This window comes from Arvicanthis niloticus, chromosome 7 (assembly GCF_011762505.2).
Source record: "Arvicanthis niloticus isolate mArvNil1 chromosome 7, mArvNil1.pat.X, whole genome shotgun sequence".
Classification (NCBI taxonomy): domain Eukaryota; kingdom Metazoa; phylum Chordata; class Mammalia; order Rodentia; family Muridae; genus Arvicanthis; species Arvicanthis niloticus.
This window is the reverse complement of record NC_047664.1, coordinates 9,358,699-9,385,425: the sequence shown is the minus strand read 5'-3', so window position 1 is coordinate 9,385,425 and position 26,727 is coordinate 9,358,699. Positions and strand designations below refer to the sequence as shown.

Genomic DNA, 26,727 nt, shown 5'->3' with positions numbered 1-26,727 from the left:
TGAATTGTCAAGGTCAGGACAGTGATCAACACCACCACTTTATACTGTGGGGGATGGAGGCTTTTGAAAGTGGTCCTTACACAGTCATCAATAGTTTTCAGAATATAAAACCAAGTGAACGTAAATAAACACCCAACAAAAAAGCACACACATTTCCTTTGACGAGTATTTCCCATGGCTATTGTTCAGGAATTCTTTTACACAAAAGTCCTGTTTGGGTTCAGTATTTTGTTCCACTTTATAAATTTTGGCAGAAAAGTTGCTCTGTGGAATCACAAAATCCCTGGGTACTCAAACAATCCTAAGTAAACGAAACAATGCTGGAAAGTTTACCATTCCAGATTCCAAGACATATTCTAGAGTCATTTTATTGGATTGTTTTCTTGGTGCTTTGGGGTTTGTTGTTGTTTGTTTGTTTGTTTGTTTGTTTAGTTCTTTTATACTCTAAGCACTAATCCTATGACCGATGCCTAACTAACAAAGATTTTCTCCCACTTTGTAGACTTCCTTCTCAATCAACCTGTTATTTCCTTTGCTGGACAGAAACTTTTTAGTTTTATGACAGTTTCATTTTTATTTGTCAATTGTTGGCCTTAATTCCCAAGTAAGTGGAGCTCTATTCAGAAAGTCCCATTTGTAACCTATATCCTGTAGTGTTTTAGAGTCTTGGGTTTCATGCTGAAACCTCTGATTGACTTGGAGTTTGTCTTTTGTGCATGTGCAAGGTGATAGACATAGATATGGATCTAATTTCTTTCTCCTACATGTGCATTGTGAACGGGAGTTTTTCTATGATCTCTTTCTCAGCATATCTGTCTTTGGTATACTGAAAGACTACTGATTTTGTAAGTTACTGTTTGGATACCATGAAACTTTGCTATAAGCATAGATTATTTACAGTTTTCAGGTGGCACTGTTGGGCTTCTTATACATAGTGTCATAGCATCTGCAAATAGGATGAGCTCACTTCTTTCCCTATTGGTACACCCTAAATTTCCCTTTCTTTTCTTTTTGCTCTAGCCAGGCTTTCAAGCACTGTATTGAAAAGCAGTGGGAATAGTATCCAGTCCTGTCTGCTTCCTGATTTTAAGGTATTGCTTTGAGTTTTTAGTCATTTAGGATGATGTTGGCTGTGAGTTTGTCAAATATAGCTTTATTTTTTACAGGATCCTCCCTCCATTTCCTATATTCTCTTCGGTGTTTATCATGAAGATTTTTTTTTTTAATTTGTCTAAATCTTTATCTGCATCTGTGGAAATGGTCATAGAATTTTAATCTTCAAGTCTACTGTATAATTTGTTTAATTTATCAATCATGTATGCTCACCCATCTCTGATTGTTGTGGGTGATTATTTTTATATATTTGGGTACTATTTTTACATGTATTTTATTGAGAATTTTTGCATACTTCACATACAAGAGTGAGTGCTGCTAAACATCTTTAGATGTCATGGGATTGTCTCTTCTGATTTTGTTAAATAATCATGCAAAGTATGAGTTTTCACTGTGGCAGTTTTCACATAGGGCTTGTTTTTGTTGTTTCTCTTCTCCCTGATCTCCATCCCCCATCACTTCCTCCCTTACATCTTGTATAGTCTTGTCCATAGAAGATATGACATATAAATGTTACTTGATTAAAGTAAACGTTTTAGGCTTCTAGTAGATTATTCTCCTAATAAAATTTTTGAATAGTTAGAATGTATTTCAAGACATGGGCTTGAGATGTAGGGCTCCATACTTCTCAAGAAAAAAAAAATCTTCTAAAACAAAGTTCTAAATGTTTAGAAGGCATGGTATCTTTTAAGAACCTGCAGAAAACGTTACACATTCTTCTTCATAATAAAAAAAAAATGGAGAGAGATACCTCACAAAATGATCTAGGTGAGACCAGTGATTGCTTGATCATCTGGCAGCATGAAGAACAGCTTCCAACACTAGGAGAGAAAATCAGGAGGAAAGACGCTTCCAAGAAAGTCTGACTTGATTTATCCATGTTCTGTGACTCAAGTATATGATATCTTCAATAGTAGCATCTTAACATCATGTTCTGCAGGATACCCAAGAGCAATGGCAAAAGGCTATGGGAAGGCTATGGAATGCCACTGGCCAACAATTCAAAAAGAAGTAATCCTGGATTCAGGATTGTCTGTTTGTTTGCTTGTTTTTCCAAGAGTATGGTGTCTAGTTGGTGTATTGTTCTTCATTGTAGATAATTCTGTTTAAACTATATTATATATGTATGTGTACATATTTAGCATGTGTGCACATTTAGGAAGAATCTACAGTAAAAGGTTTCCTTGTGGCTATTTCAAATGGCCTATATCATTAGTTATCTCTCTCCTCGTTTGCTCCTCAGCTCTGCCTTCCAATTCTCAACTCATTTAATCCCTCTTCTTCCTATTTTTTTCCACTTTTTATATCACTGTATTTTATCTGAACTTTCTTGAAAAATCTGAAAATCAGTGGGGAAAAATCTGGAAATATATTTACCCCATAACCCATCTATAACTCTTTGGGACTCATACCCCCAAAGGATTCTTGACCTCATCACAGAGACACTTGGTTATTGTAATACTCATTACAATAACCAAGAAATGAAAACAGAAATGAGTATTACAATAACCAAGAAATGAAAACAGTCTAAATTTCCATTAGCTGATGGTTGGACAGTGAAAATGTTGTCTATTGACACAATGACATATAATTCAATTCTTAAGAAAAGATGAAATTATAAAATTCAGGGGTAAATGAATGGGACTATAAACAACCATACAAGAATGCTCAGACCCAGGAAGACAAGCATCACATTTTCTGTCATGTGTGGATGTCAGCTTTGAACCTGTAGATATGTATGTTTCCACTAGAATACCCATAGAGGCTAGGAAACTAGTAAGGAGTAATGGGAGAGAGGAACCTAACACTGCTGTTTTTTAGAAAGGATACATTATGAAACTGCTTCTACACATAGAGGAGTGCTGCCCTTATGTTTGATCAAAGAAGCTTTTTTCTACACTGGCTGACTATGAAACCAGAGACTCACATGTGATCAGAGTGATAAATAGAAGTTACTCATGAGTGCTTAGTCCTAAACAGGGCATGTAGAATACCTCCTCTGAGGCTCAGGAAATGTCACAGAAAAGTATGTGAAAATAATTCAAGATTCCAAAGATTAAAAAGGAGTGTAATGAACACTGTCTTCTAGAAATGGCTATAGCTCTCAGAAACTCACAGGATTTGTAGTTACGTTCCCAAGACCCAGCCAAGACTGGACATGTCAATACTCAATCATGGATGGAGAGGGGCCCACAGAGCCCTATACCTTATGAAAAGCTATTCTTTGCATATAGTCACCTTCCTAAATGGTGTGGCCACTGATATGTTGCTCTTGCTTATGTGAACAATCTACACCCATGCCATTCAAGCAGTCCTTAACACAACATGTTACAAGAATTAAAATGAAAGGACAAGGGGTAGCTTTTAGGAAGAACAAGTTCAGTGGGACCAGAAAGGAGACAGGAAGATAATGGGACATAAATATGATCAAAGAGGTTTTTATAAAACTTATGAGAGAAAAAATAATACTAGAATAATAATTTTGATTCCTAATTGTGCTTTACTGCTTCCTTTTCTTTCTATTACTTTTTAAAAATTTCTAAAATGCTAAAACCCTACCATTATCTATGATTTTTGTAATGACATTTATGAACTTATTGAGTTTAAATGTTCATTAACAGTTCTGAGATACGTTTTGTAAGCTCTAAGTAGTCCTGAATTAGTTTTAGTTTAAACAATGTTTGATCATGGAGGGGTATTAAATTTTAAATACCTTTCTGTGTTTCTTAAGCAACATTTTCTCCTGTGATCTGTTCATTCTGATTATCCCAATATTAGATATTATCTTCTCTCTCATTCATTTTGATATAAATCTTACTTGCTGACATGGTATCCATCATCAGTAGATTCTACTTGCAACAGTTTTAACATTTGTTTCCTTAAAACTATTCCACACATTCTTTCACATACATATGCCCCATTTATATTCACATGTTGTGTCATATGATACAAGATCTGCCTGGTTTCAAAGTCATGGCAATCACCCTCTGTTGCAAGCACCACTGCCACTGCCAATGATGAAAGAAAACTATTCTATATAATGTTTTTGAGTCCTTACCTCTCTGAGGCCCCACATCCTACTTGATCGATTTATAATGAGTGAGGTAGATATTTGACTATGATTATGCCTTGCACATTTTATTATTTTGACTAATCTAGAACATTATAACCAGATGTGCATGGAGGAAATTAGTTCTAGGGGAAGCTTGACAAGAAAAAAAATACATAAAATAGTCTCAGCTGAGTGCAGTGAGTGAGACACCAAATGCCAGAGACACTGGGGCCCAGTTTGTTGAGCTGAGTTGACAATCTGCCACAATGAGTTTGTTTGGCCATTTAAATTTCCATTCCCTCTGGCATGGTAGTAAAGAACTGTGTTTCTCTTGTAGCAGTTTACAACTGGATACATGTGACAACCCTTGATCACTATCCAGTCAGGCACTCATGCTGAAGGCATGAGACTCAGCCCTGTTTCTGTCTGTCCTCTTTCTGGCTTTCATACTTAATCACTCATGAGATCTTATTACTACCACATTAAAACACGCTGTCCCCTGTGTTATTGTAATATGTTGTTGATATGCTAAAGTCTTCCATCTTATTTGTTTTGTTCTATGCTGTGTAAATATATCTTCTATGGATGTGTTAGAAGAGGTTTTCTGTTTGTTTGTTTGTTTGTTTTCGAGATAGAGGTTTTCTACAATATGAGTCTAACATGCAATCATCTACTTCCCCCTTAAAACCCTTTGTGGTTTTTAGACACCTGAAAGATGAAGTTCAAGATCATTATCAGTTAACACTGACGCCAGTTAGGATTTGGCACCAGAATATGTAACCTCACTCATTGTCTCATGTTATGTATGTTTATTCTGTAATTTGTCATTGTCCTAAACTGTATGTTTCAGCAATGCAAAATTTCTTCTGATTCTCTCACAGTGCTCTTAATTTTCTTGCTTAGAATCCCTGCCTGTATCAACGAGTTTTTCCTTAACTCAAAGCATTTGCTCCTTTCCAACGAGTGATGTGACTCCGAGGGATGAGCTCTCTGATAGGTTGTCCAAATGCCAAACTGTCATCCCTAAACATGTGGACATACAAACTACACTAAAGTGAGTTGTACTTATAAATTTATAAGCATATTGTACTTAACAATAACAATTAAACAATATGAGTCCATAAATTTGAGAAGCAGTTGGGACATGGGAGCAGTTAGATGGAGGAAAGGAAAGGACTAACAACAAAAATAGAGTTCTCCATGTACTAAAATTAAAAAAAAAAAAAGCAACTTTATCCTTTAGATTCAGTGCTGACTTCAGTAGTCGGCCTTCCACTAGAAAGGCAAATGATATTCTTGAGTGTTATTATTGATTTCAGTTATGGAGGCAACAACTGAGAGCTGGAGAATGCAGCCAACGGCAAGAAAAGCTAACAGTCCCAAATGCTGTTACTATTTCAGCTTTACAGATGAGGACAAACAGGGAACAGACAACTTTGATGGTCTGTCCAAAATAACAGAGTAAAATATTGATCTTAAATGCTCATATTTTAGAAGTCCTTCATTTAGCTATCATGTGACATGTTGCCTTTCAGAGGCTAAAACCCAGAAAAACAGTAACAGAAGGGGTAAATATCTAGTTTGTCAGAAATAATAGATATGCTTTATTTGCTTTAACTATTTATACATGTATTTCTTTATGGATTGATTTGTTTTATCTAGACATCACAAATGATTCTTGGAATTGTGGGGGGGCAATCCCTTGAATAGTATGTTTATGGTGGGTAACTCTATATGGGTCTACATTCATTGTCAGTATTTCTTCTGTAATCCCTTTTTCTGAGCTTAAATTCATGGCGGTTGTGGTTAGAATATAAAAATTTCAACACATATATTCATTCTGAAAAGAAAGATCTAGTGACAGAAAAACCAGGAAAAGACTAAAGAAAAAAAATCCAGAAACAATGGGAACAAGGAAACTTGAAAGGAAAGATGACCCCCAAAGGGAAGCAGTCTGAGTCCTGACTGAGCACAGAAGATGGGAAAGTGGGACGCTCTACTGGCCTGTTTTCTGTTGCTATGGTAATGCAATGACCAAAACCAACCTGGGGAGAGAAAGGTCTGTTTCATCTTATAACTTCCAGGTCACACTCCACCATCACTGAGGGAAGCCAGGGAAAGTTCTCAAGGCAGGAAGCAGAGGCCATGGAGGAGGCTGTTTACTGCTCTGCTCACTTCACTTACTTGTTCTACCCGGATATGGCACCAGTCACAGTGGTCTGAGCTTCCCCTCATCAATAATTAATCAAGGAATTACCCCCTGAAGACTTGCCTTCAGGCCAATTTGGTGGAGGCAGTATTTCAACTTATTATCTGTCTTCTCACATGACTTTAGCTTGTGTCAGGTTGACAGAAACTAATCAGCACAAACAAAAAGTTTGTACCATGGTCTGTTTCACTGTGGTGTAGTTTTATGCATCTTTTAGGGACTACAAGATATAAATAGCTTCTAGAAAGACTGCTGTTTGTTTAGAGACAGAGTGATTAATACATGCTCTTGCAGGTTAACATATTCATACCCCAATATATCTATACAGTGATCCTAAAGTCATTTATCAGCATTATAAGATATATGACTGCTTCTGTTATTTGATTTCTTGATTATCTGAAATGTGTAATACAATGAAGGAGAGAAGAGGAGGCTCTTGATCCAGCATGGAGGGCAAGTAGAGGGAGGGAAGGAAGGGGGATTGAGGAGACAGGGGATGAGAAAGAAGCAGTTATTTACCACTGTTTGCTGATTTTCACTGGCCAAGTGGAACCAATGTAACAGTGAACAAATTATAAAACCCACGTGTAAACAAAGAGCACAGAAATCTGCTCAGGCTCTTTCGTCAATGCAGGTACATATTCGTATTTTGGTACCATTGGGAAATAAAATGCTATTCTGTATTCAAATGCCATTAAGTTATTTACAACTAGATCTGGAAGTTTCATATTTATCATCATGAAGTTTAAAGCCAAATGTCTCTTGTTCAGGAGCACCAAAGATTAACAGATTAGAATGTTTTCCACATGTCCATTTTTATTATCAAGAGAATTTTAAAGAAGTTTTCCAGCTTCCGCAGCTGAACCAGATGTCAGGGGATTCCTGGGAGAGATGAAATTGGCAGAGTAGCCTTCTCATAACCCCAGGGTTGTTTTATCGGGGGTCAGTTTAATGTCTAAGAGCCATTTGTTGCTGAAGGCTATAAAGTTTTGGGGTCTGATCTGCCACAATTAAAAAAAAGAAAATCTGCTGACTTGCGAAACCAGCAGTATTTCTTACAACTTTTTTCACACAGCGCTGTAATTGATGCTGATGTTGGCGTAAGAACAGTAAAAGGTCTCGTTTCCACTGCATGTTTCCGGTCTCTCGTTTCAGAAACATCAGCACAGAATATTTCATCAGCCACAGATTTTGTTGTTCAAACATGTCCAAAGGGCTCTATTTACCCGGTTGGTTCCCTCACTGTGGTGCTCAAATGGGTGAAAGATCCAATGGATACTGACTAAAATAAATTTCAGGGTAAAAGAATGTTTTATTAGATTTTAATTGATAGTTTGGTTCAGAAAACCATGGACAGAAGTCCAAATGTGGTTATAATGACGTACCTTATCCTCTTTTATCTTGAACTCTTAAATTTCTGTTACTTTAATTGTGAAAACATATTTTTAAATAAATGCACATGTTTAAACATAACTAAATGAAGCTACTTCTACTCCCTGCACAGTCTGAATAAATGGAGCATTATTAATACTTTGGATTTTCCTGCAAGCTTTGTTTGGTCATTTACTCTTCTCCAGAAAATTCTAGAAATCATTTCATGTATTTCCATAAAGTGTCACACTTTGAAATATTTGAATTTTTGTCTTGTTTGAACCTTTATAGATTGGAGATACCACTTTCTATGTTCCTTTGAAGTTTCTCCTGACATGTCTTTCAGCTCATTTATTCTCTCCTTGATTATGTTCAGTTACTGATAATCCTGACTAAAGCACCTTCATTTCTGTTAGTGTGGGATTGTCTGTCTTCTAACATTTCCATTGAACTATTTCTTGGATTCTGTTTGTGTCCTCATAGTCCTATTATTTCACATATTGTCTATGTCTGCTCTGAAGCTGAGCAACGTATGAATCATATCTAAGTCTGACTTGGTGACTTTTATATTTCCATAGCTGTATTAGGATATTTACATTACGATAGCAACTATAGAATCTGCTTTTTTAAATGACACAAATTTTATAGATTTTTCAGTAAATAAAAAGATCAACTTAGTGAAAACTGTCAATTGCTAAGTTTTCCAAACCAGGAATTTAATCTTACCATTTATTTAAATCCTAGTTCCCCACATACTATCATCCTGCCTCTCATAGAAAAATCATTGCAAGACTAATGCCACTTTTTGAAATTTTCATGGCAGTATAATCATAAATTCATTACTTCTTCTTATATTGATTTTTGCTGTTAAGAATATCCATATGTCCATATACCCATATATGGAGCTGGAGAGATGGCTCAGCAGTTTCGAGCACTGGCCGCTCTTCCATAGGTCCTGAGTTTAATTCCCAACAACCACCTGGTGGCTCCCAACCATCTTCAATGTGATCTAATGCCCTCTTCTGGCATGCAGGTGTGCATGCAGATAGAGCATTCATGCATAAAATAAATAATAAATCTTAAAAAAATCCATATGATATTATGAGCTTTTATGTGCTGTTCTCATCTACTGTAATCTTGTTATATTTTCTGATTTTAACAATTTTCCTAAAATCTCTTTGGAGGTTTTGAAAATACAATTAGGATATCTGGAATGATAATTATTTTACTTTATCTTTTTCCAGTCTATGTCTTATACTTCTGTTCTGGTTAGAATCCCAATGTTAATAATCTCAATGATTCTTTAATTTTTTATTGTTTTCATTAAATTTTTTCATATTTTATATTTTGATCATATCTGCCCCCAACTACTTCCAGATCTTCTTCACTGCCATAGACATCCAATTTCATGCTCTTTCTTTCTCTCCCTTTCTCTATTAAAAACAAAACAAAAATGAAAATCATAACAAACAAAAAAGGAGTAAGACAAAAGCAACACAAAACAAAAACCAAACAACCTCCCTCCCTTGAAGTACATTTTGTGTTGGCAGCTACTTCTGGCCAAAATTGCGCTGGATTGTGGATGATATACTAGTGACACTCCATTGGAGAAAATTGATTTTCCACTCAGGTATCAATTGCAAATAAATTCTTGGTTAGGACTGAAAAGAATGCCAATGATTTTCCAAGTCATTTGAGATGATCATAAATCTGTTTCCCTTTATTGAATTGACATATTATGGTGACTGATTTCTGATTATCTCTACTGATGTATCTAAAAATGTCAAATGATTGTAAGAGTCAGAATAATAAAATGTCTTCTGAAACAGTCTTTCATAGAAACGGCTACAAAGAACAAGACCTGAACAATTTCAATATCAATAGACAGGCCAATGTGGAAGGAGAAAGCATGTCATGGCATCCCTATTCTAACAAAGAACCACAGGCAAACAGAGACTGCCGAGAGATGGAGAATTAGCTTTTCCAAGGATGAGTACCTTAAGTGGCTACCCAATACAATGGTCAGTCCTGAAATCATATGCATATAAGCAACACTTTAAATAGACTCAGCAGGTTGTATTTATATATTTATGAGTGTGTGCCTGTCCAAGAGACAGGTTGAGTGAGAAAATGGCAACCCAGGGCAAGGATACTGAGAGGGAATTGCCCTTTCAGAGGTGAAGGGGAGAGGAGGATATGGGAGAAGGAACTCTGTGTGTATGGGGGGAGCAGGAGGTGGACAGCATTTGTGATGCAAATAAATACATAAATTTAAAATAAATACATTGGTAATGAAGAGAAGAGTACAGTGCCTCATGACTGTATAAACATCACACCTCGTTGGAGTCTCTGAAGACTTCTTCTAAAGTAACCATTTTTCTTCTCAGGGTCTGGGGACATGGATCAATCAATAGAGTGGACCAGGACTTGAGTTTAGATCCCTAGTGCCACATAAACCCTAGACACAGCAATGTGCCTCTCTGTGTGACCACAGTGCTGAAGTCGAACTCAATGACCTGCAGGCTCTGAAATATTCTGTATTAGAGATACAGAGATACGTGGAGAGCAAGCAAGGGTGATAACTGAGAATAGAAGATAACAAAGAGGGATCACAGTCCTCCACCGGTGTACTCACATATATATTTGCACACCTATGTACACATATACATACATATAACATACACACAGAAAGAGACATACACATATAAAGAAGACAGGCAGAGAGAGGTGGAAGAAGGAAGGGAGGAAGAAAAAGTGAGAGAAGGAGGGAGGCAGGGAGGAATGGAGGGAGGGAGGGGCAGAAGGAAGAAAGATAGGAGGGAGGTGGGGGCAGAGGAAGGGAGGGAGGAAAACTATCTAGGAAATACTTTACGTATGTTTTATTTTTCAGTGATATAAAACAAACTTCAGATCATTACTGGGTAGAACTTCAGCTTGATTTCATTGATTTTTCTGTCATATAAATGATGTTTAGCTAATTAACACTAGACCATGCTTCATTCAGACAAGCTTCCAATAGCACTTTACAGGCCAAAAGGGGATTCCATCTCGGATCTGCTCTTTCCATGAGAAATTGATATATTCACTATACTTAGGGGGAAATGTGCCTCTAGGATATCATTCCTCACTAGTATCTTTCTACTAAATGCAGATCTCATCCCTCCTCAGAGTAGGATTTATTTTGTTTGTTTATTTATTTATTTATTGGAGAAGGAGAGTGTTGCAAATACAACCACAATATAACTCCTGCACCTAAGACTCGGGGAACATTCTGGAAAAGAAAGCAGAAATTTGCTAAGAACCAGAGGACCAAAAAGTGTCTGAGACTGTAACAAACTTGGCTATACAAGGCCTAAACCATTCTAACGCTGGTTGATATCCTAGTGTAGGTGGAGCCCCTCGAGAGGAAAGGCTACAAGCTATGAACTGCTGAGAGTAGGAGTCACTCTGCCTCAGGATGAGCTCCTGATTTGTGATCCAATACCAAGTAATTGGCCCAGAAAACATATGCAAGCCACACTGAATTGTCTAAGGCTTGTAATTTTATGTTTATTGGACTGGTATCTTGGTGCTAAAAATGATTTACTTTGTGAAAAGGTAAAATCCATGCTTTATTGGATTAATCTAATGGTTATTCTTTTAAAGTCATGCTTTCTTATAGCTGAAGCATGTACTAATATTCTGTTTTCCACATTACTTGCAAGGAGTGTTCCAATATGTCTGTGTAGAAAAGAAATAAGTACTGGAGAATTTGCTCAGTAGTTAAGAACATTGGCTGCTGGTTCAGAGGACCAGGGTTAGATTCCCAGGACCCACATGGCAATGCACATCTGTGTGTAACTGCAGCTCCATAGGGGGTCAGAGGCCCTCTGTTGACCTCACCAGTTATTACACATAGGGTACACAGACAGAGAGGCAGGCTAAAAACCTCATAAATGAGAAATAACAAAATAAGACTTTTTAAAAAAAAGATAGATACATTTACAGAACAGAAAATCTATTCTATAGGCTCTGACTTTCAATTGAAAAGAGTAAGTATGGGTTATATAAATAAATGTCTCCTTCAAGAATGCTTACATTCTTGAAGTAAAAACATTTTTTTTAAATCATGAACCTTATTTAGTTATCTATAGTTACTGTGAGAGCAAATGAAAAGGAAACGAATTTTCAAACACACCCTTTAAACCTCATTTATTTTTAACCTCATGTAATTGGAGTCTTAAAAATATTTCCCACATCCTACAGGGAAAGATTTTTCCCAAGAAACTTCTCAAGGTATTCATATGCTTAATATAAATACTTTTAATGTTTTGTTTATAAATAAGCTAAGCTTAGTTTAGAATATTTTAGCTTCATTATTTGGATAATTTTCTCATAATGTTTTTCCTAGGTTGACAAACTATTTCCAGTCCTGATTTGAATAGGTGAAAGTAATTTATGATATTAGAAGATGTCCTTACAGTACAAAGAGCAGACCTATTTAACAGTATCAGTAAAAGTTAAATTCAAAGCGGAAAGGCAGTAGTCAGAGAGTTCAGTAATTGCAAGTCATACACTCTGGAATCCCTCCCTGGAAGCAGCCAAACGTTTCCAGTTGTTTATAAATCCTTTTACTGTGGAATGGACTCTTCAGTACAAATTATTTGTGTCAACTGTGATGAATTATTGTAGGTTGTTCACTGAACTAACAATATTTACTGAATCCCTTCTGTGACAATCTTTATCCTGATACAGATAAGCCCTATGAGGCACAACCATGTTTTAAAGTATTAATTTGTACTTTTATTTATGTGTATGTGTGTGATGTGTAAGTGTAATCCATATGTGTTCAGGTGCAAGTGGTTCACCAGGACCTGGAGTTACAGATGGTTGTGAGGTGTCAAACAGAACCCAGGTCCTCTTTCAGAGCATCAAATGCTCTTGAGCACCAAGCCATCTCTCCAGCTACATCATTTTCTTCGGTAATATTTTTACTTAATTATATAAAATGTGAAAGTCATATTAATGTGCTTATGCAGTAATCAAGTTTTAACTCATTTTATAAATTTCAGTTACACTGATTTAATTTTTAAATATGTATAAACACAATAGCTGCCTACTAATGAGTTTTCATATTATTTTTCATAGTTTTGTCTAATTCTGGGGTACTATACACAATTATTCAAGAACCATGGAGATTGTAGCAGCTTGTGCAATCATGAGTTAAATTTGATTTTGTTTTGTTTTTACCAATTAAACAGTGTGGAAGCCTCAGGTGGCACCATATACTGTAATCACACACTCCAGAGGTGGAGGCAGAAGGATGAGGAATTCCAGATCATCTTTGCATATTTAAGAAGTTTAAGTCTAGCCCCTAGTAAAAGACCCAGCCTGTAGCATATTCCTGGAATTCCAACCCCGGGGAAGAAGAGATGGGTGAATCCCTGGGATTCAATGGGTAACCAGTCCCATGGTTCCTTGTGAAAGATCCTGTCTCAAAAACCAAGGTATAAATCAAGAACATGGGAGGTAGTTTGTTAGTGCCCTATTTAGGAGAATAATAATGCCACATAGAAATGTAATCCTCTCATACTTTATTTCTTCAAGACCTTTACTACACAGGGATATTTTTTGTATCTGTTGGATCATCATTGAATCTTTGGATTAAAACCAACTTAATGGTGGTACACAATGGTTTCATTGTTATATTGACTCAAATTTCCAAGTATTTCATTGAAATTTTTTGTATCTATTTCCATTACTATAAATTGCTTATCCTTTCTGTTTGTCATTATCAGTATTTTCTTTTCTTTTGGAGTTTGAGAACATTTTCTGGAAAAGATTATATTGGAGTTTGTTCTCTGGAGATCTGGTAGAATTTGGCAGTATATCTATCTGTTCCAGGAATACACTTGTGAAGTTTTTCGTTACTACTTTAGCCTCATTATTTGTCAGTGACTGTATTTGGTCATCTGTATTCTCTTGGTTCATTTAAGTAGGCCATGTGTGTTTGAAAATTCATCTGTATTCTCTTCAATTTGTTGAAATAGTCCAAAATTTTCTCTAATTATCCTACTTTCAAAACTCTGTATAATATCCTATAATTTTTTTCTCTGATTTTATTAAGTTTTCTTTTGGTTAGTTAGACCATTCATCAACTTTGTTATTTTCAAAGAACAAACTCTCTCTTGCTTGGTCTTTTGTATTATTAAGTACTTTTATTAATTTCTTTATAATTACTTTATTAATTTCTGCTCTGGTCATCATTAGTTCTCTACATCTACTGAATTCCTGTCTGGCTAGTTTTTGTCTAGTTCATTTTTTCTAAGACCAAGAGTATATCACTAGTTTGTGATTTGAGATCTTTTGTTTAAGATACCAAAACACAGATATAAAAATTTTCTACTTACAAAGCCTTCATTATGTCTCATAGATATTCATAACTCAACTTTTCACTTTAATTTGATGCTGAGATTTTTTTAAAAATTATCATTTCTCTCCTGGTTATATCACTAGCCAACCAATTATTCACAAATATGTTGTCCAATCTCTCCATTTTCTTTTTGTCTATCTATCCTTCTATCAGGATTTATTCTTACTAAGCTTTCCTGGGTGTGACTCTGTGTGTGTGTGTGTGTGTGTGTGTGTGTGTGTGTGTGTGTGTGTTTCTCTGCAGTGTTGACTTGCATGTTGGTTATTATTTTCGCATTTTTTTCTTTTAATAATGAAATGTCTTTGTTTCTTCTTCAGTTTTTAAAGTAAGTTTTCTGGGTATAGCAATGGTGATTGGAAGCCTTGATATACAGTAGTCTCTTTTTCCTTTGCCTGAAAGTTTTTGCTGATGTTTGGTGTCGCTCTGATGGATTTCTCAGGACAGCACTCACATCTCACAGCTCTCTATACTTTTCCCCTCTGCTGCACACTTAGAATTTTAACAGTAAGATGGTATGGAGGAGTCTCTCTTGGTCCTCTTTAGTAGGGGTTCTGTGTTTGACCTTTACTTACATGTCCTACCCCAGGCAATTTCCTGCCCTTTGCAGTGACTTTCTACCTCTTTATGATGTGTAGCTGTTCTGTCACCTCCTCCTTATCTTCTATAGCTGTTTCTTTCTCTTCTTGTAATATAGGGTCTCCTTTGGCCCAAAGGAAGCTTCTCATTTACCATCTTACCCCTGTATCCTTTTCTTGCTGGTACATCTATTTTACTTAGCTGCCTTAAATGTATCAAATAAATGAACAATATCTAAATGCATGTAATTACAAAATATATTTGCTGCCCAATGCTCTGAACTATGGTCTACTATAAATAAGATGCATATTAAATGTTAACATGGTTGGCGAAGGCGGCAATTGCAATGACTGTCATGAGTTTGCCAACCAACTGCACCATTATCAAGGAATTCTTGTGGAAATTCTGTGACTTGTCTCAGTATTACACAATTACACCCTTTGTAACAAGTACAAAGTGAAAAAGAGGAAGGCTTGGCTAGGTAGTAGTGGAAATTGTTTTAAATCCTCTTTGAAAACCACATAAACCAATTACATTAAGAAAAACTTGTAGTTTGGTGGCATTTTAACATGGTTTTGTAAGAGTCTACATAAAACCATGAATGCTTTTGATGTAAAAATTTGGTTAATAATTTAGTCTTTCTAAAAGAGAATAATAAACATATGGAAAGCATTATAAGGAAAGGCACACTAGCTAGAGGTCTATTAAATTTAAGGGGAAAAAAAAGCATGTAGTATTTCTTCATGAGAAATGTTGGGCTTTCTGCTTTGTTTCTATGCTAGCAATTAACATAGAAGTGCTATTTGTAGCATTGGGTCTTATTTGTTTTACCCTGCTTTACCCAATTATGAAGGCTCAAAACATTTTAATGGAGAAAAATGAGCAATTGTTTTATATTAAGTAGATTAACCAATTTGTTAAACTGGTGTTTTATTTGGGGACTTGGGGAATATGAAACAGGGTAAAACTCGGCTTTTACATAAACTTGGAGACAAGTATGTGGGGCCATGTATGTTTCTTCCATTACTAAACTGTTGTACACTCTATCACCTCATTCTCTTGCTCTATTGCTTTTGGGTAGGTATAAATATCACACACTTACATCTATAATCAGAATATTTTCTCTACATTAAAAAATCTGATAATTATGAATTATTGATGTCTACATACCCATGTGGTTCTATGAGTTACATGTTTAAGTAATTAAGAAAACACAATAAAACCTGAAAATCCAAGAAAGGTTCGTCTACCAACTGACTGGATGTGCTTTCCAGACTGAGGGGGACATTTCGTTTATGGCTCCCATTTGTTTCCTACCACTGTAGCCAAGTTTCTACTTATTACATGTCTCCTTGCCTTAATAGTAACTTCTAGTTTGGAACACTGCAAACTGTTTCTCTTCCCCTAAATGAAAACAAATGATATCCACTCTACATATACCACAAATTTTACTAGAAACCACTTCAAAGATTCCATTAAAATGCAGTATAGCCCCTGCTTCTTGAAGCCAAGGTTAGCCATGTTTCTTTCCTAATGAAGCTGAGCTCTCTTGTTTCCCCTACATTCAAACATTAAGGGTTTTTTCCCTTGCTATTTAAATTTAAACCTGCTTGTTTTATTGTTGTTACTGCCATATTTATTAAAAGGTGGGTTTAGAAATTATCTCTAGTAGGCTTCTCTTTATCCAAGAGTAGAACCCACATGTGTCTACCCAACACCATACCTGCTTGTGTTCAATGAATTTAAAATTATAAAAGACTTAAAGATTGTCTGAAATATTTATAGTTTCTAGAAAGTGGGAGCATATGTGTCTTCCTTCAGTTTTTAATATCTTACCTATCTGTATGTAACCCAAAGCCAACTTGACACGTACAGAAGAAGGGAACATCTAAGATTTTGAAGCACAAGTGTCCTTTGCCCACCTCTGCATTTGACTATTTTCTAAATTGTTCATTTACGGTGAGCTCTCAGAACTCACAACATGTTTTTAAATACACAAGTTGTTGTGACACTTTTTACCCATGTGTTTATGCTGAAGCCACAAATGAAGGTCTTAGATAATACAGAGCTGGAAGAATACCCCTGCTTTCTCAGGCCATCTTGCTTCCCTCCTGCCTTCTGCCTGCCATATTTTGAAAAGAGATTGTATATATGGAAAAAGATACAACAGAAAATATCATCACAGGTTCTTAGTTTTTTGTTAACTACCAAAGAAACTGATAAAGGCTATAATAATCACATCTTCTCTAACACACACACATACACACACACACACACACAATTTGCAAAGAGCTTAGCTTAAATTTAAAAATAACATTCCTTCAGAATAGACATATTATTAAAAAAAAACAGGTACCACTGTCTCACAATTATCTTAAAGTAATTCATTTGGTTTGTTTTCAAATTCAATGTAAAGCCAAACTTTAAACTCACATGAGTACTATGAAATATGAAATTTTATGATATATAAAGAGACATTTTCTATTTATTTTCAATTTATAGTCAAAGTCATGAAAAATAAGCATAATTATCTTTCTTGTATGGGGGTGAATTCTGTTGTTGTTGTTGTTGTATACCCTTGATTGAGAGTGTGGTCTTTTGAGTAGTCCTGGCTGCATATAGATTTTTTTTTCAAACTTGTACAGTGTCCCCAGTACAGTATTCCAATGTTCCCCTAGGTTTCAGTGCTTATCTATGAATGGGAAACTGATCAAGCTCCACCTCATCTCTCCAAACTATTTACCTCAGTATTTTTTTTATCTTCTTGAAACATACACATATTCCCTACTGGGGATTATCACTTCTTATTCTGTAGGTTAATTTTGACAAGTACATGTATTATGACATTCTGAGAAATGCATTGGGAATAAGTTGCATCACCGTACATCAAACAATGTACGCATACAAACCCAGAAAGGATCACTACATGGCCTCTTGATTCAATAAATTGATTAAAAATAGTAGAAGGTTGCACTGGTCCTCAGTATATTTTCTTAATAAGCAGCAGAAGAGAAGTAAAACAACATTTGGGCTGGGGTTACAGCTTGGTCTTAGACCATTGGCCTAGCATACATGACCCTGAATCTGATGGTCAGTATCACACACATGCAAGAAAAGAAAGGAAAGAAGGAAGGAAAGAAGGAAGGAAGGAAGGAAGGAAGGAAGGAAGGAAGGAAGGAAGGGAGGAAGGAAAAAGAAAGAAAGAAAGAAAGAAAGAAAGAAAGAAAGAAAGAAAGAAAGAAAGAAGAAAGAGAGAGAGAGAGAGAGAGTAAAGAAAGGTAGTGGGTGGGTATAAAATGCATAAAACAAAATTTTTACTTACTATGCCTGTCAATATTATTGTATAAATATATAACTACATATACAACTCTGCAATATCATTATAAGTAGTAAACATGATGTTGTGGTGTATTTTCATATAATTAGCAATACACATTTGCTACCAGGAACTTAATAGCACATGGCTAATGCATCACATTAAGACGCCATGATGGATACCAGATCTCTGGAGACAGTAGTTTTTCAGGACCAGTATCACTAGCATCTATATAATTTATCATCTGTTTAAATATTATTAAATATTTAATATAAATACAAAAACAATAAATATTATGTAGCATATGACTATAATTCTTCAGATATGCTTTCTTAGCAATTAAAATCAAAATGCATATAAAAATTGTTTAGTACCTGAACAAGCGGTATTGCCAGGCAGAGACTAAAGATTTTATTGTCTACATTCTGAAACTTCACAATATAAGCCTTTATCCCCAATGACTAAGCTAACATCCATAGAACAATAAACATGGTATATAAATAATTCACTATTCATAATTTGAAAATATAGAAATAAGGAATAAATATCAGGGTAGAGAAATGACCTTAGGAACGTGCTCTAGAACACCTAATGCGAAAAAGTGAAGCCGGACACAGAACTCTGAAGGCTTGCCCAGTACTCACTCCATTGTTCTTGAAACTAGACGTCCTAGGAAGGAAACCTTCTAAAGTTCCAATATCCAAAAATATCATGAGACAATCAAATATATAATACAAAATAAGCTCTTCCTGCTATTTCTAAACATCTGTCGATAACTGCATACTTCAAAACTATAAAATTAAGCTTTACAAACTGACCTTCACTCTTACCAAAAAACTGTAACCGTATTATCTTTAACTGTCATATTTTTAACTGTTAGGATATCAAATTAATTTATTTTTTCACAAGACTAAGAGTATTTTAAAATAAAATTATTTAAGTTTACTCTTTAGATAAATATACTCAGAATAGCACATAACAGTGATTCTTAATACTCCAACATTTTAGATAGCTTTCTTTAATGTATAATGGAATCATTTGATTAAAATAAACAAAGGTTCTATTAAAAGTGAGGTTGTGGGATCTGTGGTACAGTGCTTGCCTGACATGTGTAAGACCCAAGGGTTAATTCCTAAGAGTGCGTGCACATGCACACACAAAATGAGGTTTCAAACATTAAAAGAGCAATCAAATTATCAAAAGATCATTCATTTCATGATTACCATAGTACATGATTACCATAGTGCATCCTACCGTTTTTACTTCTCAACATATCATAGTGTTCAACTCTGTTAAACTTTATAGTTGAAGTATACAGGTATTGAAATTAGAAGCCATAGATCTAATAGAATTGATACTTTAGAAATAAAAGACCAACAACTTGACCTCCATTTCCTTAAAATATCATCTAGCATTTGTAAATATTTCCTGTGAGTATGCTATGTTTAAACATATTCATAGAATCTTAATGTAAACTATATAATACATATTATTTAACCATTACATTTGCATTTGATAAATTCATCTCACTGAAACTCTCAACATGCTCATGTCACAAGTCAGTATACACAGCTACAGCATAGCACACTGCAACTACAGATACCTGAAGAGCTGTTAGGATATTTGCCAGGGCTTGTCCATATGTGTCATGGCAGTGAACAGCAAGAGCCCCTGGAGGGATTTCTTTCATGACACTTTCCAACATCCTCTTCATGCTGCCTGGAGTACCAACTCCAACTGTGTCTCCCAACGAAATCTCATAGCAGCCCATACCATACAGTCTCTTTGAAACCTGTGGAAAGGCAAACTCGTGGTAAGACAATGAAAATAAGAAGCCACCAACCCTCTGACTCCTAAGTAATTGTCATTTGGTGTTTAAAAATACAATTATGATGAGTTTGTCTGTGGAAAACTTATGCTTTATTTTTCTTTGGTCCTCTTTTATGCTCATTAAATTGTAAGCCCCACATTAACATTTTGAATGAAATTACTATTATTATCTTGTATGTTCAAGTTTGTCTTAGAGTGCTACCTACTTCACATGTACACACCATCCACCTATCTGTTCTAGTGCAAGCTGTAATACTATAGAGATGAGGTCAATATTTCTCAACTTTAACTGAACAGAAGCACTGAAGGTCTACATTAGAGTACTCTTTCTCTGGGCATTATACCAGAGGCCAAGAGACATCAGCAGCAATTTCAGCTCTGGCACCTTTAAGAAGCTTAGTAATTGGAAGAATCACTTAACATTCCTAGCTTAAATGCTCTATCTTGTGAAGCGACACATGTGAGGTAAATGTCAAGTTCTTGTCAAGCTTAATGACCAATGCCACAATGAAAAAAGTGATGTGTCCTTATGAGGATAGCATGTAATTTTGACAGGAATTCTGGAATCAAACAAGTTTGGACTTGACTACTAGCTCTCACCTGCACTAGATCCTGGGTTGATCATGAGATTAGTCTATTGCCGCTTCAGTTACTAATTTGTTGAATATAGACAACAAACTGTCCTCATATTTTTTTCTTGAATGTTTTTTAAAGCCTTGACAGTTTACTTTCAAAACTTACAACAGTCATGACAATGTTAAGAGCATACTTGGCTGCAAAAAAAATATAATAAATAAAAGATTTTGTCATTAATTTGTTTATTAAACTTATACTTGTCCAGGGCCACCTTATTTCAGGCACTGTGTCAGGTGAGAAAGCAAATTTAACATGGCTCTTGTAATCTTGGATACAAACGAGGACCAAGTTTTGATAGTATCATGGAGATAAGCACAAATAGAGCTAAAATAAGACTTTGGACAAAGAAGCAAGTTCTACATTATGTAGTAATAGATACTGGACCCTGGTCTAGAGCTGTCAAGTGGGAGGCAGTAAGTGCATTAAGATAAAGTAAGCTTGAAAGGGGTGAGAGAGAAGGATCTGAAACATGTTTGAGAAATAAATACACACAAAGACTAGTGGGTTCCAAACCACCAATGTATGAAAGGCAAGGAGCATCTGAGAGCAAGAAAAAAAGTCAAATGTACAAGAGAAGGCCACAGAAGAGAAGAACAGAAGCATAAAGTGTGAAAAGGGGTGAGAGTCTGCAAAAGAAATCAGAGTTTCTAACAGTCATTTAAAAAAAAAAAAAAGAATGAATTAGCAAAATGTATTAGGCTATCACAAAGGATCTGCAGTAAGGTTGCCGATCATGAACTTTTAATACTTCTATCTGTCTGAGAGGCTTTAGCAGCACTCTAGTCATTATGTTAAAAAGAATAGGAGGATGAAGAAGAGGAGGAGGAGGAGAAGAGAAAGAGGAGGAGGAGGAAGAGAAGGAGGAGGAAGAAGAAGAAGAGGAGGAAGAGGAGGAGGAAGAGGAAGAGGAAGAAGAAGAAGAGGAGGAGGAAGAGGAGGAGGAGGAAGAGGAGGAGGAAGAAGAAGAGGAGGAGGAAGAGGAGGAGGAGGAAGAGGAGGAGGAGGAAGAAGAAGAGGAGGAATGTACAACTCTTCCAAGCTAGATCAGTGAAACAGGACAAAAGAAGTCTGTCATCTGCAAGAAACAAACATAGGTCTTGGATGGCCCAAAGTCAAACCCTTGAAAATATTCTTAAAAAAAAAAAAGAAGATATAGTGGTCTTTGCAGATTCATAACAGGACCTTGGAGATAAGTAAAACAATATAAAACCTAAGCTTCATCATTTCCTAGTGCATTTGCCTCTATGAGCAAGGAGCTTTTAATATAAGAGATAATGAGATAGCCTTCTTCAGAAATGTCTTCGGTGAGCTTTAGAAGTTCAGATGAGAATTCAAGGAGGAATGACTTCAGCTGGACTGAAATTCATCTACATAACTTGGGGTTTTCTAATAATATCACATTTACTGATTCAGTGTTGTATTAGAAAATTCATGAAAATGTATAACCCTAGCAAAAGTTTACTTTAACAAAATTCATCTACAAATAAGTTTCTAAACTAATTCCCAAAGAAGAGTATTTGGTATTCATTAGGACAAATTAATGGTAAGGAAAGAATTATAATAAACAGATTCAATAATCCAGTAGGCAGATTCAATAATCCACTAAGCAGATTCTTAATGACTATAATCTACTGTCATAAATTTCTATCATAACAACAACTTAGCATTATAATGAAAATCACAGATGAACAGAAACACTGAAACACATACTCTGATGTTGGTACTAAAGAATGAAAGTGCACAACTGTCTGCACTCTGATGGGAAGTGGGAGAGCATTCTTTTGGTCAAAATCATGTACAAGCACCAGACAGAACTTTTATTCTGTATGTCTGTAAGCATCCAAATTATAAGACTCAGTTATCACCTACCTTTGGGAAGGTATAGTCGATAGGTTTATGTTAAAAGGAAATGACTAGTTATGTAAACAAACATATCCTCATTGAAAATGTTTTCCAGCCATGCTTCTCTTTAGTTTCTGCTATTGAAATTAAATAAATAATAAAGAAAACTGTCTAAATTTACAAATAATATTCTTTATGGTTACCAGTATCCACAAAGACTGGAGATGTATCTTACTTCTGTGACTTTTTGTGGTGTGATGCTTCCTTCATATGGACAGCCCAGGGCACAGGACACATACCTATATTGAAAAATACAGAGCCGTATGATATGTCAATCATAACCAAGTTTACATTTTAAAAATGAATAACAAAAAATACACCAAGCAAAATTATTTTACACTTTTACTTTATCCTTCAACTAAACAAAAATTATTTAGGAGCATTTAAAGGTAATTCAACCTTTTAATCTATCAAACAATTAATACTTGATAATATTGTTTGATGATAGTGACTAAAGAACATTATATGGACATGTTTATACTATAGCAGTAGTTCTCAACTTGTGGATTATAACCTCTTTGGGGGTCAAACAAACCTTTCACAAGTTTCACCCAAGACCATCCAATATATCAAATATTTATATAACAATTCATAACAATAGCAAAATTACAGTTATGAAGTAGTAAAAGATAATTTTGTAGTTCAGGGTCACTACAGCATGAGGAACTATATTAAAGGGTTGCAGTATTAGGAAGGTTGAGAACCAATGTACTATATAGCATCGTATGAATATTCAAAGCAGAGAACACTAGTGAAATGTACATTTTTATTTAGACAGTTATAAATTCAATGTTTAAATAACCAAGTCTTTAGAATTATATAGAGCTAGCATGCAGAAATGAAGTTTCTCTCCATGCATCTATCTGAAAGTTTTTACTACAAGTAAGATATGGTCATGATTCCTTCCCAACCCCAAGACTTATCCACCACCTCAAAATTCATTTTTGTTTTTTCATGAGTTTATCTAAATTGCTCCAAATAAAAGAATATCTAATGGGGTTTAAGGTTCTGAATAAAGATAAGTTTCCTTAGCAATTTATTACTATTTAAAGATGGTGATTCCTTTCCATAATAAATTATCAAGCTTTTGACAAATCTACTGAAATTATTTGAAGTTTATCTCTGACCCCACCTCATCGAACCAGGTGGTGATGGTGCAAGCCTTTAATCTCAGCACTCAGCAGAGAGAGGCAGGGAGATCTCTGTGAGTTTGAGGCCAACATGGTCTACATAGTGAGTGCCAGGACAGATAGGACCACAGGAAAAAAAAGTTGCCTCAAAAAAAAAAAGGTAGGTAAGTAGATGAAAGAAAGAGAGAGAGAGAGAGAGAGAGAGAGAGAGAGAGAGAGAGAAGAAGAAGAAGAAGAAGAAGAAGAAGAAGAAGAAGAAGAAGAAGAAGAAGAAGAAGAAGAAGAAAGAAGAAGAAGAAGAAAAAGAAGAAGAAGAAGAAGAAGAAGAAGAAGAAGAAGAAGAAGAAGAAGAAGAAGAAGAAGAAGAAGAAGAAGAAGAAGAAGAAGAAGAAGGGAAGGAAGGAAGGAAGGAAGGAAGGAAGGAAGGAAGGAAGGAAGGAAGGAAGGAAGGAAGGAAGGAAGGCAAGCAAGCATGACCTGCTTAGTGGTCAGGAGTACAGAAATCCAAATGAGGAGACAAGAGTGGTGGAAGGTGAGTCTGGATGTCTACAATGGAAGCCAGACTTTGAGATGATTCAAAACTAGTTTGGGGTACTAAAAAATTTAGGTAAGGTCCTGAAAAATCAAATTTGTTTTATAGAAATCTAGTTTCATAAAGTTTCTGTCCAAAGGAAGGTTGGAGGTAAAAGAGAACTATTGATGTGTTTGATGAATTTAAGCTACGATTTATTAGAAAACTTGGAGTGAAGTTTCTAAGACTTTGAAATAAATCAGGTACACACTGAGTGGGCTAGTATACATGGTTTCTTTAATGTAACCCAATTTGGGGCTATCAATAGGAATAATGTGAATAAAACTTACATTTGAGAAATGAAATAGATAAGCTGGTTAACAAGCCCAGCACACAGTTCAAAGACAAAGAAGAAAAATTCAAGTCCAATTTATTGGAAACTGGGCTTGCTCTTCCAGTTCTTATGCTTTATGTAACATTTTAGATGCTAATTTGTTCAACTATTACCAAGTTATATGAGAAGGAAATGGCATAGCAATGGAGAAAGTTGTAAAACAAAGAGAAATGTCCATCCATATGCAAAAAAGTAATATGCAAAAACTAACTGATTATATTCATTCTAAGCCCCAAACATTGAGATGTGACTTAAATATAATACCTAAGGTGGCCAGTTGTATATTTCCTTTAAAATGTGCTAAATAAGGAAAATAATGCCAATAAACAACAATAAATTCAATCTATCAAAACAAGCATCTCATGCTTCCTTAGCTAGTCACTAGGTCATGACTATCTACTTGTTCCTACAGCTTAACTCTCAACATTTGTATTTTCACTCATCTCTCCCTAACGACCTTCCAAGGTATGCAACAATGGCACAAAGATTATAAAAATAATCAACCAACATCTGACTTGAATTATAAGGCCCAGTCCATGAGATGGAACCCATACCAGACTCTGCTTGGGTGACCAAGAACCTGAGACTAGAAAGCCTAGGAACCTGGAATAAAATCAAACACTACTCTTCTAACTAAAAGAATGTAGCAATAAAATGACTCTTACTGACATTCTGCTATACCCATAGATTAGTGCTTTGTTTAGCCATCATCAGAGTATCTTCCTCCTGCAGCATATGGGAAAAAATACCCACCACCAGATATTTCACAGAGAGTGAGAGACTTGGGAACACTCAGTCCTAAATGGGCTGTCTCCATCAAATCCCTCCCCTCAGAGCTCAGAGAACCTTGCAGAAGAGGATACAAAAAAAGAGTGTAAAAAACAAAGGGGATGGGGTTGGAGAGATGGCTCAGAGGTTAAGAGCACTGACTGTTCTTCCAGAGGTCCTGAGTTCAATTCCCAGCAACTACATGGTGGCTCACAACCATCTATAATGCGATCTGATGCCATCTTCTGGCATGTCTGCAGACAGCTACAGTGTACTCATATAAAACAAATAAATAAATAAAACAAAACAAAAAACACCCAAGGGCCCTCTAAATCAATATGATCCATGCACATATGAAATCACAGAGATCAAGACAACATTGACAGGGTCAGCAAAAAGCCTTTGGGTATACATTTTAGCTTTTGGTTTAATGGTTTTATAAGATTCCTGAGTGTGCAAATTGAGTGGGTCTCTGTCTATATCTGATTGTGTGTGAGTGTGTGTGTGTGTGTGTGTGTGTGTGTGTGTGTGCCCATGCACACTCAACTTTTCTTGGGTTATTTTTCTTCTGTTTGTTTCCCATTTCAATGTGCAAGTTTCTGCTTTATCGTTTTATTTTATTTTATTTTATTTTATTTTATTTTACTATTATACCTCAGAAGCCTGTCTGTTTTCTAATGAGAGACAGAACATAGGTGGAAGTGAATCCAGATAAAGGAAAGATGGGGAGGGACTGGGAGAACAGGAGAAAGGTGAAACCATAATCAGGACATATTATATGAAAAAAATATCTATTTTCAATAAAAGAAAAAAAACAAAATAAAAGTTCTAAGAAAAATCAAACTCGATAGCACATTCCTATACTCACAGGAGGCGGGGGAGAAGGGAGGGAGGCTGAGCTAGAAGGAATGCTACAGCTTAAGGTCAGCCTGGGCAACTTAGAAGAGACAGAGCTATACAGCAAGACCTTGTACCAAAATCCAAGAAAAATAAGTCAGTGTGATAGATAAAGTGACTGTCATCCAGCCTCAGCCACCTGTTTTACACTGTTAGGATACACACACTTACAGGAAGGTATGAACCTCTAAGTAAACACTGTATACATGAAAAGTAGCAGATGTTTGAGTTTTAGTTTTCTGTACCATATTTTGGTAGCTAATTATTTGTTGTTTTGTTGCAGCCCAAAGTCTAGGCTTGTGCTTAATGGCAAAACTTAAAAAGTGACTTTATAAGCAGCTTCTGCTAATAGGAAGATAAGAGTGTGTCCACCAGAGTTCCTCCGAGGGAGACTGTCCGGTGGAAACCATTTGGTAGTCGGTTGGGAGCAGCCCTGCCTGCAACTCACTGTGCATCTAACAGAGAGCTCTGAATACATAGACTCATTGCCCTTCGAAATAAGGCTGCCCCCACCTGCAAGGTCAGGACCATGATCCTTGTGGCATTTGGCCTCAGGCAGCCAGGACAGGACACACAAACTCTGCAGCATGATTTAAATAGATGGCTTGGC

General features: G+C 35.8%; 1 protein-coding gene across 1 annotated transcript in view; it reads right to left on the bottom strand.

The window, feature by feature from the left end:
• Positions 1–26,727, bottom strand: part of Hmgcll1 (3-hydroxy-3-methylglutaryl-CoA lyase like 1) — a 119,314-nt gene that overhangs the window by 30,767 nt on the left and 61,820 nt on the right. Inside the window, exons 6-7 of the mRNA XM_034508171.1 lie at positions 22,593–22,656; positions 19,653–19,841 (exon numbers count right to left, since the gene is read on the bottom strand). Coding sequence (XP_034364062.1) covers positions 19,653–19,841; positions 22,593–22,656 — 253 coding nt within the window. The remainder of the gene's footprint in view (positions 1–19,652; positions 19,842–22,592; positions 22,657–26,727) is intronic.